The 15,215-nt window shown below is 51.5% G+C and overlaps 2 protein-coding genes across 3 annotated transcripts in view; one reads left to right on the top strand and one right to left on the bottom strand.

Moving 5' to 3' along the window:
• The window catches only part of POGZ (pogo transposable element derived with ZNF domain), a 28,397-nt gene extending 22,073 nt beyond the window's left edge, over nt 1-6,324 (top strand). Inside the window, exons 14-20 of one of the 2 annotated variants that reach the window (XM_032713169.1) lie at nt 96-236; nt 1,103-1,162; nt 2,586-2,698; nt 3,605-3,629; nt 3,760-4,126; nt 4,905-6,134; nt 6,175-6,324. In XM_032713169.1, coding sequence (XP_032569060.1) covers nt 96-236; nt 1,103-1,162; nt 2,586-2,698; nt 3,605-3,629; nt 3,760-4,126; nt 4,905-6,122 — 1,924 coding nt within the window. In that variant the 3' untranslated portion in view covers nt 6,123-6,134; nt 6,175-6,324. Of the gene's footprint in view, nt 1-95; nt 237-1,102; nt 1,163-2,585; nt 2,699-3,604; nt 3,630-3,759; nt 4,127-4,904; nt 6,147-6,174 lie in introns of those variants that run through there. The other variant, XM_032713168.1, reaches the window with a different exon arrangement.
• Nucleotides 6,325-8,705: 2,381 nt separating this feature from the next.
• Nucleotides 8,706-15,138, bottom strand: PSMB4 (proteasome 20S subunit beta 4). The gene is made up of 7 exons (XM_032713167.1): nt 14,961-15,138; nt 13,423-13,629; nt 12,381-12,527; nt 10,971-11,052; nt 10,753-10,869; nt 9,546-9,634; nt 8,706-8,822 (listed from the first exon to the last, which is right to left on the bottom strand). The coding sequence occupies exons 1-7, from the start codon at nt 15,101-15,103 to the stop codon at nt 8,810-8,812; spliced, it is 798 nt and encodes a 265-aa protein (XP_032569058.1). The 5' UTR covers nt 15,104-15,138; the 3' UTR covers nt 8,706-8,809.
• Nucleotides 15,139-15,215: the final 77 nt, after the last annotated feature.

Genomic DNA, 15,215 nt, shown 5'->3' with positions numbered 1-15,215 from the left:
AATCCTTAAATCCCCTTTTATCCCAACAACGGCCACAATTCCAAGCACATCCCACAATTCCAAGCCTAACCAAGCTCTCCCTCCCCCTCTTGCAGGAGTGTCCTGGGCAGACAGACGTGCCTGGAGTGCAGCTTTGAGATCCCAGATTTCCCAAACCACTTCCCGACCTACGTGCACTGCTCCCTGTGTCGCTACAGCACCTGCTGCTCCCGGGCCTACGCCAACCACATGATCAAGTGAGAGGGGGAAAAAACCGGGAAAAAACCTGGGATTTGGGGGCAATTCCACCTCCCTCAGGTGCTCTGGGAGCCACTCACCTTTATCAAAGAGGAAAAGGAGTCCAGCTATTCCCAAAAATCCCACGGAACTTATTGCCAGATCCGGGCGTTTTGATGTAATTTGGTGCCGGTTTTTATGATTTAGGCCGGGTTTAACCTCCCCAAAATGTTGTTATTAACCCGGGGCTTGGGCCTGTAAATGTGGGTTTGAGGGGTTTTACAGCCCTTTGTCCAGAGCAGTTGTGACTTTTCTAAACTCTTTGTTTTTGTCTTTGTCCAGAGCAGTTGTGACTTTTTTTGTCTTTCTCCAGAGCAATTATGACTTTTGTAAACTCTTTTTTTTTTGTCTTTGTCCAGAGCAATTGACTTTTATAAACTCTTTTTTTGTCTTTGTCCAGAGCAATTGTGATTTTTGTAAACTCTTTTTTTGTAGTTGTCCAGAGCAATTATGACTTTCTAAACTCTTTTTTTGTCTTTGTCCAGAGCAATTGTGACTTTTGTAAACTCTTTGTTTTTGTCTTTGTCCAGAGCAATTATGACTTTCTAAACTCTTTTTTTTATTGTTGTCCAGGGCAGTTCTAAACTCTCTTTTTGTCTTTGTCCAGAGCAATTCTGACTTTCTAAACTCTTTTTTTTATTATTGTCCAGAGCAATTATGACTTTTCTAAACTCTATTTTTTTGTCTTTGTCCAGAGCAATTATGACTTTTGTAAACTCTTTTTTTTGTCTTAGTCCAGAGCAATTCTGACTTTTGTAAACTCTGTTTTTGTCTTTGTCCAGAGCAATTCTGACTTTCTAAACCCTTTTTTTTTTTTGTCTTCCAGCAACCACGTCCCTCGGAAGAGCCCCAAGTACTTGGCTTTGTTCAAGAACTACACTGCCTGGTAATGCAGAGCTGGGCTTTCTTAAACCCGGCTTTAATTCCAGCTCCTTTAATCCCCCTGGGAATCCCCTGAGCGCTTTTCTGATCTCCAGCACCTGGAAGGAGCTGCTGGTTATTTTATTTTTATTTATTTTTTTTTATTTTACCACCCAGGAAAATAAATTGATTTATGGCTTTAGGGATTTGGGGGATTGATGTTGGGATCCCATTGTCATTTTTTGGGGTGTCTCCACTGAGGGGTGACAAGTTTAATTCTAATTATTAATGAGAGCATGGGGGTGGTTTTATGGCTGTATTTTTATTTCTCTTTTTTGTTATGGCTTTAGGCTGTATTTTTATTTCTCTTTTTTTATTATGGCTTTAGGGATTTGAGGGGGTAAATCTTGGGATCCTGTTGTGTTCCAGAGGGGGGTCATTTTTCGGGGGGGTGACATGTTTAATTCTAATTATTAACGAGAACATGGGCGTATTTTTATGGCTGTATTTTTATTTCTCTTTTTTTAGTATGGTGTATTTTTATTTCTCTTTTCTATTATGGTGTATTTTTATTTCTCTTTTCTATTATGGTGTATTTTTATTTCTCTTTTTTATTATGGTGTATTTTTATTTGTTTTTTCTATTATGGTGTATTTTTATTTATTTCTCTTTTCTATTCTGGTGTATTCTTATTTCTCTTTTCTATTCTGGTGTATTTTTATTTCTCTTTTCTATTCTGGTGTATTTTTATTTCTCTTTTCTATTCTGGTGTATTTTTATTTCTCTTTTCTATTCTGGTGTATTTTTATTTCTCTTTTTTCTTATGGTGTATTTTTATTTCTCCTTTCTATTATGGTATATTTTTATTTATTTATCTTTTCTATTATGCTGTATTTTTATTTATTTCTCTTTTTTATTATGATGTATTTTTATTTATTTCTCCTTTTTAATTATGCTGTATTTTTATTTATATCTCTTTTCTATTCTGGTATATTTTTATTTATTTCTCTTTTTTATTATGGTATATTTTTATTTATTTCTTGTTTTTATTATGGTGTATTTTTATTTATTTCTCTTTTCTATTCTGGTGTATTTTTATTTCTCTTTTCTATTATATATTTTTATTTCTCTTTTTAATTATGCTGTATTTTTATTTATTTCTCTATTATGGTGTATTTTTATTTATTTCTCTTTTCTATTCCGGTGTATTTTTATTTCTCTTTTCCATTATGTATTTTTATTTCTCTTTTAAATTATGGTGTATTTTTATTTCTCTTTTTTATTACAGTATATTTTTATTTATTTCTCTTTTTAATTATGCTGTATTTTTATTTGTTTCTCTTTTCTATTATGTATTTTTATTTCTATTATGTATTTTTATTTCTCTTTTTAATTATGCTGTATTTTTATTTCTCTTCCCCCCCCCTTTTCCCCCTATTTCCCCCCAGTGGGGTGAAGCTCTCCTGTTCCTCCTGTCTCTTTGTCACCTCGGAGGGGGACTCCATGGCCAAGCACCTCGTCTTCAACCCCTCCCACGAGTTCAGCAACATCATCCTCCAAGGTGAGAACTCCAAAAAAACTTGGGAAAAACAACAAAAAATGGGATTGTGCCCGACAAAATCCCTCAATTCACAGCTGGGGGGGGCAAACAGCCCCTTTGATGGGACCTGAATGAGTTTTATTGTCAGGGAGATTTAGGGTTAAACGAGGGCTCGGCAGGGCCAGAGACCCTGAAAAAAACCCAAATAAACTCTGAATAAACCCCGAATAAACCCTGAAAAAAATTCTGAAAAAATTCTGAAAAAATTCTGAAAAAATTCTGAAAAAATTCTGAGAAAATTCTGAAAAAATTCTGAAAAAATTCTGAGAAAATTCTGAGAAAAAACCTGAATAAACTCTGAAAAAAACTTTAAAAAAACCCCTGAATAAACCCTGAATAAACTCTGAAAAAAGACCTGAATAAACCCTGAAAAAGACCTGAATAAACCCTGAAAAAAACCTGAAAAAACCCCCCTGAATAAACCCTGAAAAAAAACCTGAATAAACCCTGAAAAAAACCCGAAAAAAACCTGAATAAACCCTGAAAAAAAACCCAAAAAAACCCCCCTGAATAAACCCGGAAAAAAACCTGAAAAAAACCTGAAAAAACCCCTGAATAAACTCTGAAAAAAACCTGAAAAAAACCCTGAATAAACTCTGAATAAACCCTGAAGAAAACCCTGAAAAAACCCTGAATTAACTCTGAAAAAACCCCTGAATAAACTCTGAAAAAACCCTGAAAAAAACCCTGAATAAACCCCGATTTTGTGTTTGCACTGATTTTGTGTTTCTTTGCACTGATTCAGTGTTTATTTGCACCGATTTTGTGGTTTTTTGCACCGATTCCGTGTTATTTGCACCGATTTGGTGTTTATTTGCTTCAGTGTTTTATCTTCTGAGCTCCAAACCTTTTGTGTTTTCCTTCCAGGCCCCCCTTGGATCTCACATTCCAGGTAAAACCCTTTGTCAAAACTCCCCCATTTTCACCCTCCCAGGGCCTCGCTCGGGGCCGGGTTTTTCCCCCTCCCCGCCGCCCCCAATTCCCGGATTTCCCAGGAATTCCCTGTCTTCCCTCCCTCCCAGGCACCTCCAAGGCCAGGCCAGGAGCCCGCAGCCCCCCAGCCCTCCCAGCTCCCCCGGCAGAGCCGCTCCCGTCCCATCCCAGCCCGCGGCTCCTTCCCAAGGCGACGCCGATCCCGATCCCGATCCCGATCCCGCCCCGGCGGCCCCTCTGGAGCGGCAGGAGGAGGAGAATCCCAGTTATCCCGGCGCTCCCGGCGCGGGGGAGGCCGAGCAGCCCCCGAAGGAGCCGGAGGGCAGCAGGAAGGAGCAGCTGTCGGTGAAGAAGCTGCGGGTGGTGCTTTTCGCCCTCTGCTCCGACACCGAGCAGGCGGCCGAGCACTTCAGGAACCCCCCGCGCCGCATCCGCCGCTGGCTCCGCAGGGTCCAGGTAGGAGAGGGGGACACGGCCTCTTCAGCCCAGACCAGAGGGAAATGGCCTCTTCAGCCCAGCCCAGCCCACAGGGAAATGGCCTCTTCAGCCCATCCCAAAGGGAAATGTCCTCTTCATCCCAACCCTTCCCATCCCATTCCACAGGGAAATGTCCTCTTCATCCCATCCCATCCCACTCCACAGGGAAATGTCCTCTTCAGCCCATCCCAAGGGGAAACGTCCTCTTCATCCCATCCCATCCCATTCCAAAGGGAAATGTCCTCTTCATCCCATCCTATTCCACAGGGAAATGTCCTCTTCATCCCATCCCATCCCATCCCATCCCATCCCATTCCAAAGGGAAATGTCCTCTTCATCCCATCCCATCCTATCCCATCCCATTCCAAAGGGAAATGTCCTCTTCATCCCATCCCTTCCCATCCCACAGGGAAATGTCCTCTTCATCCCATCCCATCCCATTCCAAAGGGAAACGTCCTCTTCATCCCATCCCATTCCAAAGGGAAATGTCCTCTTCATCCCATCCCATTCCAAAGGGAAATGTCCTCTTCATCCCATCCCATTCCAAAGGGAAATGTCCTCTTCAGCCCATCCCATCCCACAGGGAAATGTCCTCTTCATCCCATCCCATTCCACAGGGAAATGTCTTTCCCCCCCCGAAGAACTCGCCGCGAGGCCGCACCCGAACGCGCCGACCAAACCCTTCCTTTCTGTTCCCTAAGTTTTTTCTGCCACCTTTCCCAGTTCAGGGGAGGAATTTCTTTTTCTCCCCCTCAGGCATCCCAGGAGGAGAACCTGGAGGGCAAGTACCTGAGCCTGGAGGCCGAGGAGAAGCTGGCGGAGTGGGTGCTGACCCAGCGGGAGCAGCAGCTGCCCGTCAACGAGGAGACCCTCTTCCAGAAGGCCACCAAGATCGGGCGCTCGCTGGAGGGCGGCTTCAAGATCTCCTACGAGTGGGCCGTGAGGTTCATGCTCAGGCACCACCTGAGCACCCACACGCGCCGGGCCGTGGCCCAGCCCCTGCCCAAGGGCGTGGAGGACAGCGCCGGCTCCTTCATCGAGTTCGTGCAGCGCCAGATCCACACGCAGGACCTGCCCCTGTCCATGATCGCCGCCGTGGACGAGATCTCCCTGTTCCTGGACGCCGAGGTGCTGGGCGGCGGCGGCGACGACCGCAAGGAGAACGCCCTGCAGACCGTGGGCAACGGGGAGCCCTGGTGCGACGTGGTGCTGGCCATCCTGGCCGACGGCACCGTGCTGCCCGCCCTGGTGCTCTACCGGGGCCACGTGCGGGCGCCCGCCAACGTGCCCGAGTCCATCCTGCTGGAGGCCCGGGAGGGCGGCTACAGCGACGACGAGGTGATGGAGCTGTGGGCGTCGCGCGTGTGGCACGAGCACGTGGCCTGCCAGAGCGGCAAGGGCATGCTGGTGCTGGACTGCCACCGGACCCACCTGAGCGAGGAGGTGCTGGCCGTGCTCAGCTCCTCCAGCACCCTGCCCGCCGTGGTGCCCGCCGGCTGCAGCTCCAAAATCCAGCCCCTGGACGTTTGCGTCAAGAGGACCGTGAAAAACTTCTTGCACAAAAAGTGGAAGGAGCAGGCCAAGGAGATGGCGGAGGACTCCACGTGCGACTCGGACATCCTCCTGCAGCTGGTCTTGTGCTGGTTGGCCGAGGCGCTGGAGGTCATCGGGGACTCGCCGGAGCTGGTCCAGCAATCCTTCCTGGTGGCCAGCGTCCTGCCCGGCCCCGACGGCACGGCCAACTCGCCGGCGCGCAACGGGGACATGCAGGAGGAGCTCATCGCCTCGCTGGAGGAGCAGCTCAAGCTGGGCCGGGGGGAGGAGGAACCCCCCGAGCCCCAGGAGGGGGAGGCCCGGCCCGAGGAAGCGGCGGATCCCGAAATCCTCCAGCGGCTCTTCGAGGGAGAGAGCGAGACCGAGTCGTTCTACGGCTTCGAGGAGGCCGAGCTGGAGCTGATGGAGGAGGAGACCTGAGCCAGGAGACACACACACACAACACAGAGAGAGAGAGAAAAACCACACACAAAAAATGACAAAAAAAAAAGGGGGTTATTTTTTTGGAATAAACGTTGGATTGAGACCATGACACTTCCCTGTGGATTTGTGGGGTTTTTAGGAATTTTCGTAGGCGACCACTCGAGATTAAAAAAAACAAACCAACAACAACAACAAAAAATAGCCATTTCTGCTGTTTCATTTCGGGAGGTTTTTTGTGCTTTTTATTTCTTTTTTTCCCCTTTTTTTTCCCTTGGTTTTTCTTTTTTTTGTTTGTTTTTTTTTTAAAGGAGGAAAAAAAAAAAAAATCACCGTTTTTGGTATTTTTTTTTTCCTGAAAATATCTCGTGGGTGGCTGTTTTTGTTTTTTTTTTTTTGGCATCCCCTTGACCTCACTTGTCTCAAGAGTTTCTGGGTTTTTATCGTGCAGAAATGTGGATTTGTTTGGGGGGTTTTTTTTCCCAATTTTGGACATTTGGCAACGTGACCGTTTCGGGGGGGAAGGGGGGGAAAAAAGGAGGAAAAAAAAAAAGCAGATGTAGCTCTTGAAAAACCAGTTCTCAAAAACTTTTTTTGGGGGGTTGTCTTAAAAAAAAAAACCAAACAACAAAACAGGTTTTTTTTTTTTCTTTCTTGGTTTTGTGACACTTTGACCCCGGGGAAGTTCCATTCCCGTGGAATTCCTGTGAACCTTCGGATTGGCCCAGGGAGATTTTTGGGGTTGCTTTGGGTCTTTTTGAGGTTTTTTTTAAATTATGAATTTGGCCGGGGGGGGGGTGAAACCACACCGGTTTTCCTGTTTGATGCCAGCAGATTTGGGGTGGGGAGCAGCTTTTCAGGGGCAGAATTCCCCCCAAAATCGTTTTTCCCAGTGATTTTTCCCTGGAAAACCACCCGGCCCCCACCTTGCTCCAAAGAATTCCCCACGGAGGGCACTGGGATGAGGAGGAAAAAAAACCCCAAATTATTCTTGGATCTCCCTCCCAGAGCCCCCAAAACGTTGCCCTTTAATTCCCAATAGTGACAAAAACCTGCTTTTAGATCCATCCAATCCCTTAGGATTAGGGAAAAAACAAAAATAAATGGGATTTCGGAACCAAACTGTGACTTTCACAAACAACAGTGACAAGGACAACGACAAAGAACTGTTTGTTTTTATTTTTCACTGCCAGCTTCGGGGTTTTTTCTACCAATTTGCATGTTTGGAGGGGTTTTTTAACTCTGCCTGGGTTTCTGATCCCAGAAATCCAGAGGCACCTGCACCTTTCTGTTTCCATAGGTTTATTTTTTTTTGGGTTTTTTTTTTTTTTGTGAGCCTTTCCCCCCCCCCCAACCCCTTTTCTCCCCCTTTTCTCTCTTCCCTAAGGAAAGCAGGAAGCAGCATGTGCAAGACCTGTAAAAAATGGTTCAGCTTGGAATTGTACAGCCGTGGAAACGTTGAATAAAACCAGGGAAATGGAGTTTTCTAAACACGTGTTTTTATTCCCCCAACCACTCCTGGGAATTCCCAAAGGGATTTTGGTTCCCACCCTTCCAACCCTCCTGAGTCCTTCCCCTGTCCTGGAGAACCCAGAGATGGGGTTTAATTTAAGTTTTAATTTAATTTTCCAAGCCCTGCCACCCCCCCTTTTCTTTTCCAGGAAGGTTCCAGTGCCACGACTGACTCTTCCCCACTGAGAGGTTTCCTTCTCTTTTTAAATAAAAGTTGGATAAAAATGTCAATAAAACTCTTCCTGAAGAAATGTATTTACTGGTGGTTCTCTGTGCTGGTGAAAATACCACTTTCATGTTAATTTATGTCCTTATTTTGCTGAAGTATTTCAATATTCCACTGAAATAGTTCCATGTTTTACAGAGAATTTCATATTTTACTGAAGTGTCTCCTTTTACTGTTTCCTTATTTTACTGAAATATTTCCTTTTTTTTTTAAAACTTAAGGTTCAGCAAATATTTATTTTCTCTTCATTTCTTTCCTGTAAATCCAAAAATGCCCCAATCCAGCCCTTTATCCCTGTTTTTTTTCCCAGATCCAGCCCCAACCCTCCCAGGAAACCCCCCCTCCTCTCCTCGAGGTCATTTTGAACCTCCCAAAAAACTCTTCCCAGACGTGTTTTCCTTCCATCCACAGGTGACTCCTGAAGGTGGATTATTGAGCCTTTTTGCCTTCCTGGAATTCCCTTGGATTCCCAGCTGGAATAATGCAGGACCTGCTCTGTGTAAGTCTTGATTTGGGGCAAATCTGGGCTATTTTGGGGGCTGATCCTGGAGCCCGGGGCTGGCCTGAAGCTGCTCCAGGGGGGGTTTTAGGTTGGATATTTGGGAAAATCCCGGAGTCACCACCCTGGAATGCCCAAGGAACGTGTGGATGTGGCACCTGGGGACAGGATTTAACTCCAGGATCCCAGAGGGGCTTTTCCAACCGGAACAATTCCAAGATTCCAGCAAAAACAAGGACTTGCAGCTTCTCCTGGAACTGAGACCTCCCCCCCCCCCCTCAAGTCCCTGTTTTTGGGAGGATCCCAAATTTTTTTTGGAGGGTCACAAACACAGAGCCTGGTCTTAAAAGGTCTTGGTTTTTATTCCCAAAAACATGGGATGGGATATTCCCAAAGGAACAAGGTGGGATACAAAGGGTGGACACGACGACCTGGAGCAGCTCCCGGAGTTCACTCGAAGCCGCTGCAAGAAAAGGGATTGGGAAGGTCAGGATGATCCCCCCTGGATGGGCCACAGGGATTCCTGCACCTGGAATGTCCCCCTGGAGCTCCTGGATGTGTCCTGGGACACCTGGATGTGTCCTGGAGCTCCTGGATGTCCCCTGGAACACCTGGAATGTCCCCTGGAACACCTGGATGTCCCCTGGAGCTCCTGGATGTCCCCTGGGACACCTGGATGTGTCCTGGGGCTCCTGGATTTCCCCTGGAACACCTGGATGTCCCCTGGGACACCTGAATGTCCCCTGAAGCTCCTGGATTTCCCCTGGAACACCTGGATGTGTCCTGGAACACCTGGATGTCTCCTGGAGCTCCTGGATGTCCCCTGGGGCTCCAGGATATCTCCTGGAGCTCCTGGATATCCCCTGGAACACCTGGATGTCCCCTGGATGTCTCCTGGAGCTCCTGGATGTCCCCTGGAACACCTGGATGTGCCCTGGGGCTCCTGGATGTCCCCTGGAACACCTGGATATCCCCTGGATTTCCCCTGGGGCTCCTGGATGTCCTCTGGAACACCTGGATGTCCCCTGGATGTCCCCTGGAGCTCCTGGATGACCCCTGGGGCTCCTGGATGTCCCTTGATGCTCCTGGATGTGCCCTAAAGCTCCTGGATGCCCCCTGGACACCTGGATGTCCCCTGGAGCACCCGGATGTCCCCAGATTGTCCCCCCGGCCCCGGGAGCGTTACCTGACCACGTGGGCGATGTCCCAGTTGGCTTCCAGGGTCAGGGGTCCCTCCACCTGCACCCCCTTCTCCGTCACGGTGGCCAGTTCATACTGAGGAGAGAGAGAACCTGGGAATGAATCCTTGGAATTCCACACCCGGAGCGAGGCAGGCCTGGAATTCCACACCTGGAGCCAGGTAGGCCTGGAATTCCACACCCGGAGCCAGGTGAGCCCTGGGGACGCCCCGATTAAGGAGACTGTCCCCAAAAAAAGGGTTTGGGTTTAATGGAGGGGATGGTGGGAAACGATTCCCAAGGGAATAGATTGGAGGCTCTGGATGGCAGAGCTGCAGGGATGGGACAGTTATCCAAGGAAATCCCCCCAAAGGTGGATCCTGAGCGGCTGGAGCCGAGCCCAGCCAGGCTCCGGAGCTCGGGATCTCCTCATCTCCCACCCTGCCCCTTCTCCTGGGATCAGGGAGGTGTGGGGCTGGGAGAGGGATTTTCCTGGGATCAGGGAGGTGTGGGGCTGGGAGAGGGATTTTCCTGGGATCAGGGAGGTGTGGGGCTGGGAGAGGGATTTTCCTGGGATCAGGAGAGGTGTGTCCAGGTGAGGGGATGAGGGATGTGTCTCCAGGAGGGGCTGGAGGAGGGACCCCCTGGGTTTTTGGGATCAGGGAGGTATCTCCAGGAGGGAGGGATTCCTGGGATCAGGAGAGGTGTATCCAAGTGAGGAGATGAGGGAGGTGTCTCCAGGAGGGATTCCTGGGATCAGGAGAGGTGTCTCCAGGAGGACCCCCGGGTTTCTGGGATCAGGAGAGGTGTCTCCAGGAGGGATTCCTGGGTTTCTGGGATCAGGGAGGTGTCTCCAGGAGGGATTCCTGGGTTTCTGGGATCAGGGAGGTGTCTCCAGGAGGGATTCCTGGGTTTCTGGGATCAGGGAGGTGTCTCCAGGAGGGATTCCTGGGATCAGGAGAGGTGTATCCAGATTTGTGGGATCAGGAAGATGTCTCCAGGGGGGACCCCTGGGTTTTTGGGATCAGGGAAGTGTCTCCAGGAGGGACCCCTGGGTTTCTGGGATCAGGGAGGTGTCTCCAGGAGGGATTCCTGGGTTTGTGGGATCAGGAGAGGTGTCTCCAGGAGGGATTCCTGGGATCAGGGAGGTGTCTCCAGGAGGACCCCCGGGTTTGTGGGATCAGGGAGGTGTCTCCAGGGGGGGAGGACACGGACCCTGTTGAAGGATCTGGCGTCCCTGTAGTAGAGGATCCGCAGGCAGCGCTCCAGGAGATCCCGGGCCTCCTCCTGGGACAGGCTCTGCTTCTTCTCCAGGACCTCCCTCATCAGGGGCTGGGGAGAGGGAAAGGAATGAAATAAACCCACAGGACCTAATAACAGAACAGCATAACATCGTGTAAAACAGCCTAAAATAAAACAAACTCAAAGCCCACCTGAGCCAGGTAGGCCCCGAACCCCGTGGCCAACGTCGGCGCCTCGTAGGCCACTCCCAGCATGTCCACGTATCCCAGGAACCTGAGGGCACAGGGAAGGAAAGAGGAGCCTGTGGAGGGCTGGGAAGCTCAGGGCAGAGCCTTTCCCACCCCTGCATCCCTGAGGAATTCCCCGGGACAGGAAGGTGAACAGGAGCCAGAGTGTGCCCAGGTGGCCAAGAGGCCAATGGATCAGGAACAGGGTGGCCAACAGGGCCAGGGAAGTGATTCCTGCCCTGGACTCAGCGCTGGTGAGGCCACCCCTGGAGTGCTGTGTCCAGCTCTGGGCCCTCAGCTCAGGAAGGACATGGAGGGGCTGGAGCAGGGCCAGGGAAGAGCAGCGAGGCTGGGGAAGGGTCTGGAGCACAATTCCCGTGAGGAGAGGCTGAGGGAGCTGGGGGGGCTCAGCCTGGAGAGGAGGAGGCTCAGGGGAGACCTCCTCACTCTGCACAACTCCCTGACAGGAGGGGGGAGCCGGGGGGGGTTGGTCTCTTCTCCCAGGCAAGACAAGAGGGCTGGGGCTGAAGCTGTGCCAGGGCAGGGTTGGGTGGGACATCAGGAAGAATTTCTTTGCAGAGAGGGTGCTCAGCCCTTGGGATGGGCTGCCCAGGGAGGGGGTGGATTCTCCATCCCTGGAGGTGTTTAAGCCCAGACTGGACGTGGCATCAGTGCCACGGGCTGGGAACCACGGCGGGGTTGGATCCAGGGTTGGACTGGACGATCTGGGAGGTCCCTTCCCACCCAGCTGATCCTGGGATTCCATGATTCTATAATTCTGTGATTCTATGGTTCTATGAGTCTATGATTCTATAATTCCATGATTCCATGATTCTATAATTCTATAATTCCATGATTCTATAATTCCATGATTCCATGACTCTATAATTCTATGATTCTATGATTTCATGATTCTATAATTCTATGATTCTATCATTCTATAATTCTAAAATTCCATGATTCTATAATTCTGTGATTCCATGATTCCATAATTCTATAATTCTATGATTCCATGATTCCCTGATTCCATGATTCTATAATTCCATGATTCTATGATTCTATCATTCTATAATTCCCTGATTCCATGATTCTATAATTCCATGATTCCCTGATTCCCTGATTCCCTGATTCCCTGATTCCATGATTCTATAATTCCGTGATTCCATGACTCTATAATTCTATAATTCCATGATTCCATGATTCCCTGATTCTATAATTCCGTGATTCCATGACTCTATCATTCTATAATTCCATGATTCCATGATTCCCTGATTCTATAATTCCGTGATTCTATAATTCCATGATTCTATAATTCCATGATTCCACGATTCCCTGCCTCCCTGCCTCCCTGCCTCCGTGCCTGGCCCCGCTCACCCCTGGCCTCCGGAGCAGCCTCCGATGACGAGGGTGTTCCAGAGGGGGTTGATCTTGGAGCGCCGGTTGTACATGACCCTGGTGAGCCAGGAGTGGATGGCCCGGGGGCTGTAGGTGTGCCCGTCCCCCAGCAGCTCCTCGTCGATCCTGAGCCCGGAAAAATCCCCCCAAAAACCGGGAATGGGTGCCCTGGGAAGGACTGGGAGCCCTGGGCTGGGCAATGACGGGCACGGGGTGGGCTCGATGGGCCACCAAACCCAAGGCTTGGTGGCCACACCCTCCACCCGAGACGGCCCCAAATCCCTATTTTTCCACTCAAACCCCCCAAAAATCCCTATTTTTCTCCCCCAAAATCCCTATTTTTCCCCCCAAAATCCCTATTTTTCCCCCCAAACCTCCCTGAAATCTCTATTTTCCGCCCCCAAAATCCCTGTTTCTCCCCCCCAAAATCCCTATTTTGCCCCCCCAAAATCCCTATTTCCCCCCCCAATCCCTATTTTTCCCCCCAAAATCCCTATTTTTCCCCCCAAAATCCCTATTTTTCCCCCCAAAAATCCCTATTTCCCCCCCCCCCAAAATCCTTATTTCCCCCCCCCAAAATCCCTATTTTTCTCCCCCAAAATCCTTATTTCCCCCCCCAAAATCCTTATTTCCCCCCCCAAAATCCCTATTTTTCCCCCCAAACCTCCCCGAAATCTCTATTTTCCCCCCCCAAAATCCCTATTTCTCCCCCCCAAAACCCCCCCAAAATCCCTATTTTGCCCCCCCAAAATCCCTATTTCTCCCCCCCAACCCCTCCAAAATCCATTTTTCCCCCCCAAAATACCTATTTTTCCCCCCCAAAATCCTTATTTCCCCCCAAAATCCCTATTTCCCCCCAAACCCCTATTTTTCCACCCAACCCTCCCCAACCCCCTTATTTCCCCCCCAACCCCCCCCAAATCCCTAATTTTCCCCCCCAAACCCCCCATTTTTCCCCCCCAGAATCCCTATTTCCCCCCCCAAAAATCCCCAAATCCCTATTTCCCCCCCAGTCCCTTACACCATCTGGTCGATGACCTGCTGCAGGTACTGGAAGTCGGCGTAGTCCCCCGAGGCCCCCAGGACGGTGCAGTCGTTGACCCTCAGGAGGCGGGAGATGCCCCGGAACCGGGCCAGGGACCCGTAGGAGCCCACGGTGTCTGCGGCCAACATCACCCCCCCCTCGAACCTCACCCCCAGCACCGACGTGCCCGTCACCATCGGGCTCCTGGGGGGGCACAGAGAGCGGGGATCAGACCCCCCCCCGGGCTCCTGCAGCCCCCCTGGCACCATCCCACCACTCACGTCATGGAGACCCCTCCCCAGACCCCCCCTTGGCACCATCCCACCACTCCTGTCATTGAGACCCCTCCCCAGACCCCCCCAGGCTCCTGCAGCCCCCTTGGCACCATCCCACCACTCCCGTCATTGAGACCCCTCCCCAGACCCCCCCTGCCACCATCCCACCACTCCCGTCATTGAGACCCCTCCCCAGACCCCCCCAGGCTCCTGCAGCCCCCTTGGCACCATCTCACCACTCCCCTCCTTGAGACCCCTCCCTGATCCCTCCCGGGCACCTCCAGCCCCCTTGGCACCATCCCACCACTCCTGTCATTGAGACCCCTCCCCAGACCCCCCCTTGGCACCATCCCACCACTCCCCTCCTTGAGACCCCTCCCTGAGCCCCCCTGGGCTCCTGCAGCCCCCTTGGCACCATCCCACCACTGCCCTCCTTGGGATCCCCCCCTGACCCACCCCAAACTCCTCCAGCCCCCTTGGCACCATCCCACCACTCCCCTCCTTGGGATCCCCCCTGACCCCCCCCGGGCTCCTGCAGCCCCTTTGGCACCATCCCACCACTCCCCTCCTTGAGACCCTCCCCAGACCCCCCCTTGGCACCATCCCACCACTCCCCTCCTTGGGATCCCACCCTGACCCCTCCCTGGGCTCCTGCAGCCCCCTTGGCACCATCCCACAACTTCCCTGCTTTGGGATCCCCCATCCCTGCTCCCAGTTTTCCCAGTCAGCCCAGACCCCAGGAACCTTCACAGATCTTCTCCTTTCATCTCCCCCCTCCCCATCTCCCCCTTCCCCATCTCCCCCCAGCCCCATCTCCCCACTCCCACCCTTTGGAGCCCCCCCGCCCCTACTCCCAGTTTCCCCTTGTCATCCCAGATCCCAGGAACCTTCACAGACCTTCTCCTTCCATCTCCCCCCTCCCCATCTCCCCACTCCCACTCTTTGGAGCCCCCCCTGTCCCTGCTCCCAGGTTCCCCAGTCCCCCCAGATCCTCCCTCTGCACCCCCAGACTCTTTTCTCCTTCCATCTCCCCTTGATCCCCCACCTCAGGCCCCCCCCCTCTGCCCCCTCAACCCCCAGGGCCCCCCCCCTTCCCCTCGATCTCCCTCAGTCCCACCCTCGCCCCTTCCCCAGAGCCCCCCAGCCCCTCCCCAGCCCCCTCAGCCCCCCCAGTCCCCCCAGTTTGCTCCCACCCCAGTCCCAGTGACCCCCCCCATCCCCAGCACCCCCGGCCCGCTCTCCCCCCGGGCCCGCTCTCACAGCGTGCGGGCGAAGGGCAGTGTCCCGGCGCAGGGCCCTATCCCGGTGCCGCCGGGGATGTAGGTTTGCCCCGGGGCGGGACCCCCGGCCCAAAACGGCGACGGGCCCGACAACGACAAGCGCGGCGACTGCAACCCCTCCATCTTAGTCACGGCGCCTCTGCGCGTGCGCGGCGGGCGAAGCGCGGCCGCTCCCGGCCGCCGTAGGGAGGGGGGCGTGGCGTGGCCCGGGCGCCATCTTGTGCGTGGCGGAGCT

This window comes from Chiroxiphia lanceolata, chromosome 29 (assembly GCF_009829145.1).
Source record: "Chiroxiphia lanceolata isolate bChiLan1 chromosome 29, bChiLan1.pri, whole genome shotgun sequence".
In the NCBI taxonomy this organism is placed as follows: domain Eukaryota; kingdom Metazoa; phylum Chordata; class Aves; order Passeriformes; family Pipridae; genus Chiroxiphia; species Chiroxiphia lanceolata.
Note: the sequence above shows the minus strand (reverse complement) of the source record. Positions and strands in the feature narration are given on the sequence as shown.

Coding starts and splice junctions, on each gene's coding strand:
- PSMB4 (XM_032713167.1), bottom strand. CDS start 15,103: ATGGAGGGGTTGCAGTCGCCGCGCTTGTCGTTGTCGGGCCCGTCGCCG. Junction 11,053..12,380: donor GGCTGCTCCGGAGGCCAGGG/GTGAGCGGGGCC, acceptor CTGTGCCCTCAG/GTTCCTGGGATACGTGGACA. Junction 9,635..10,752: donor ACGCCAGATCCTTCAACAGG/GTCCGTGTCCTC, acceptor CTCTCTCCTCAG/TATGAACTGGCCACCGTGAC.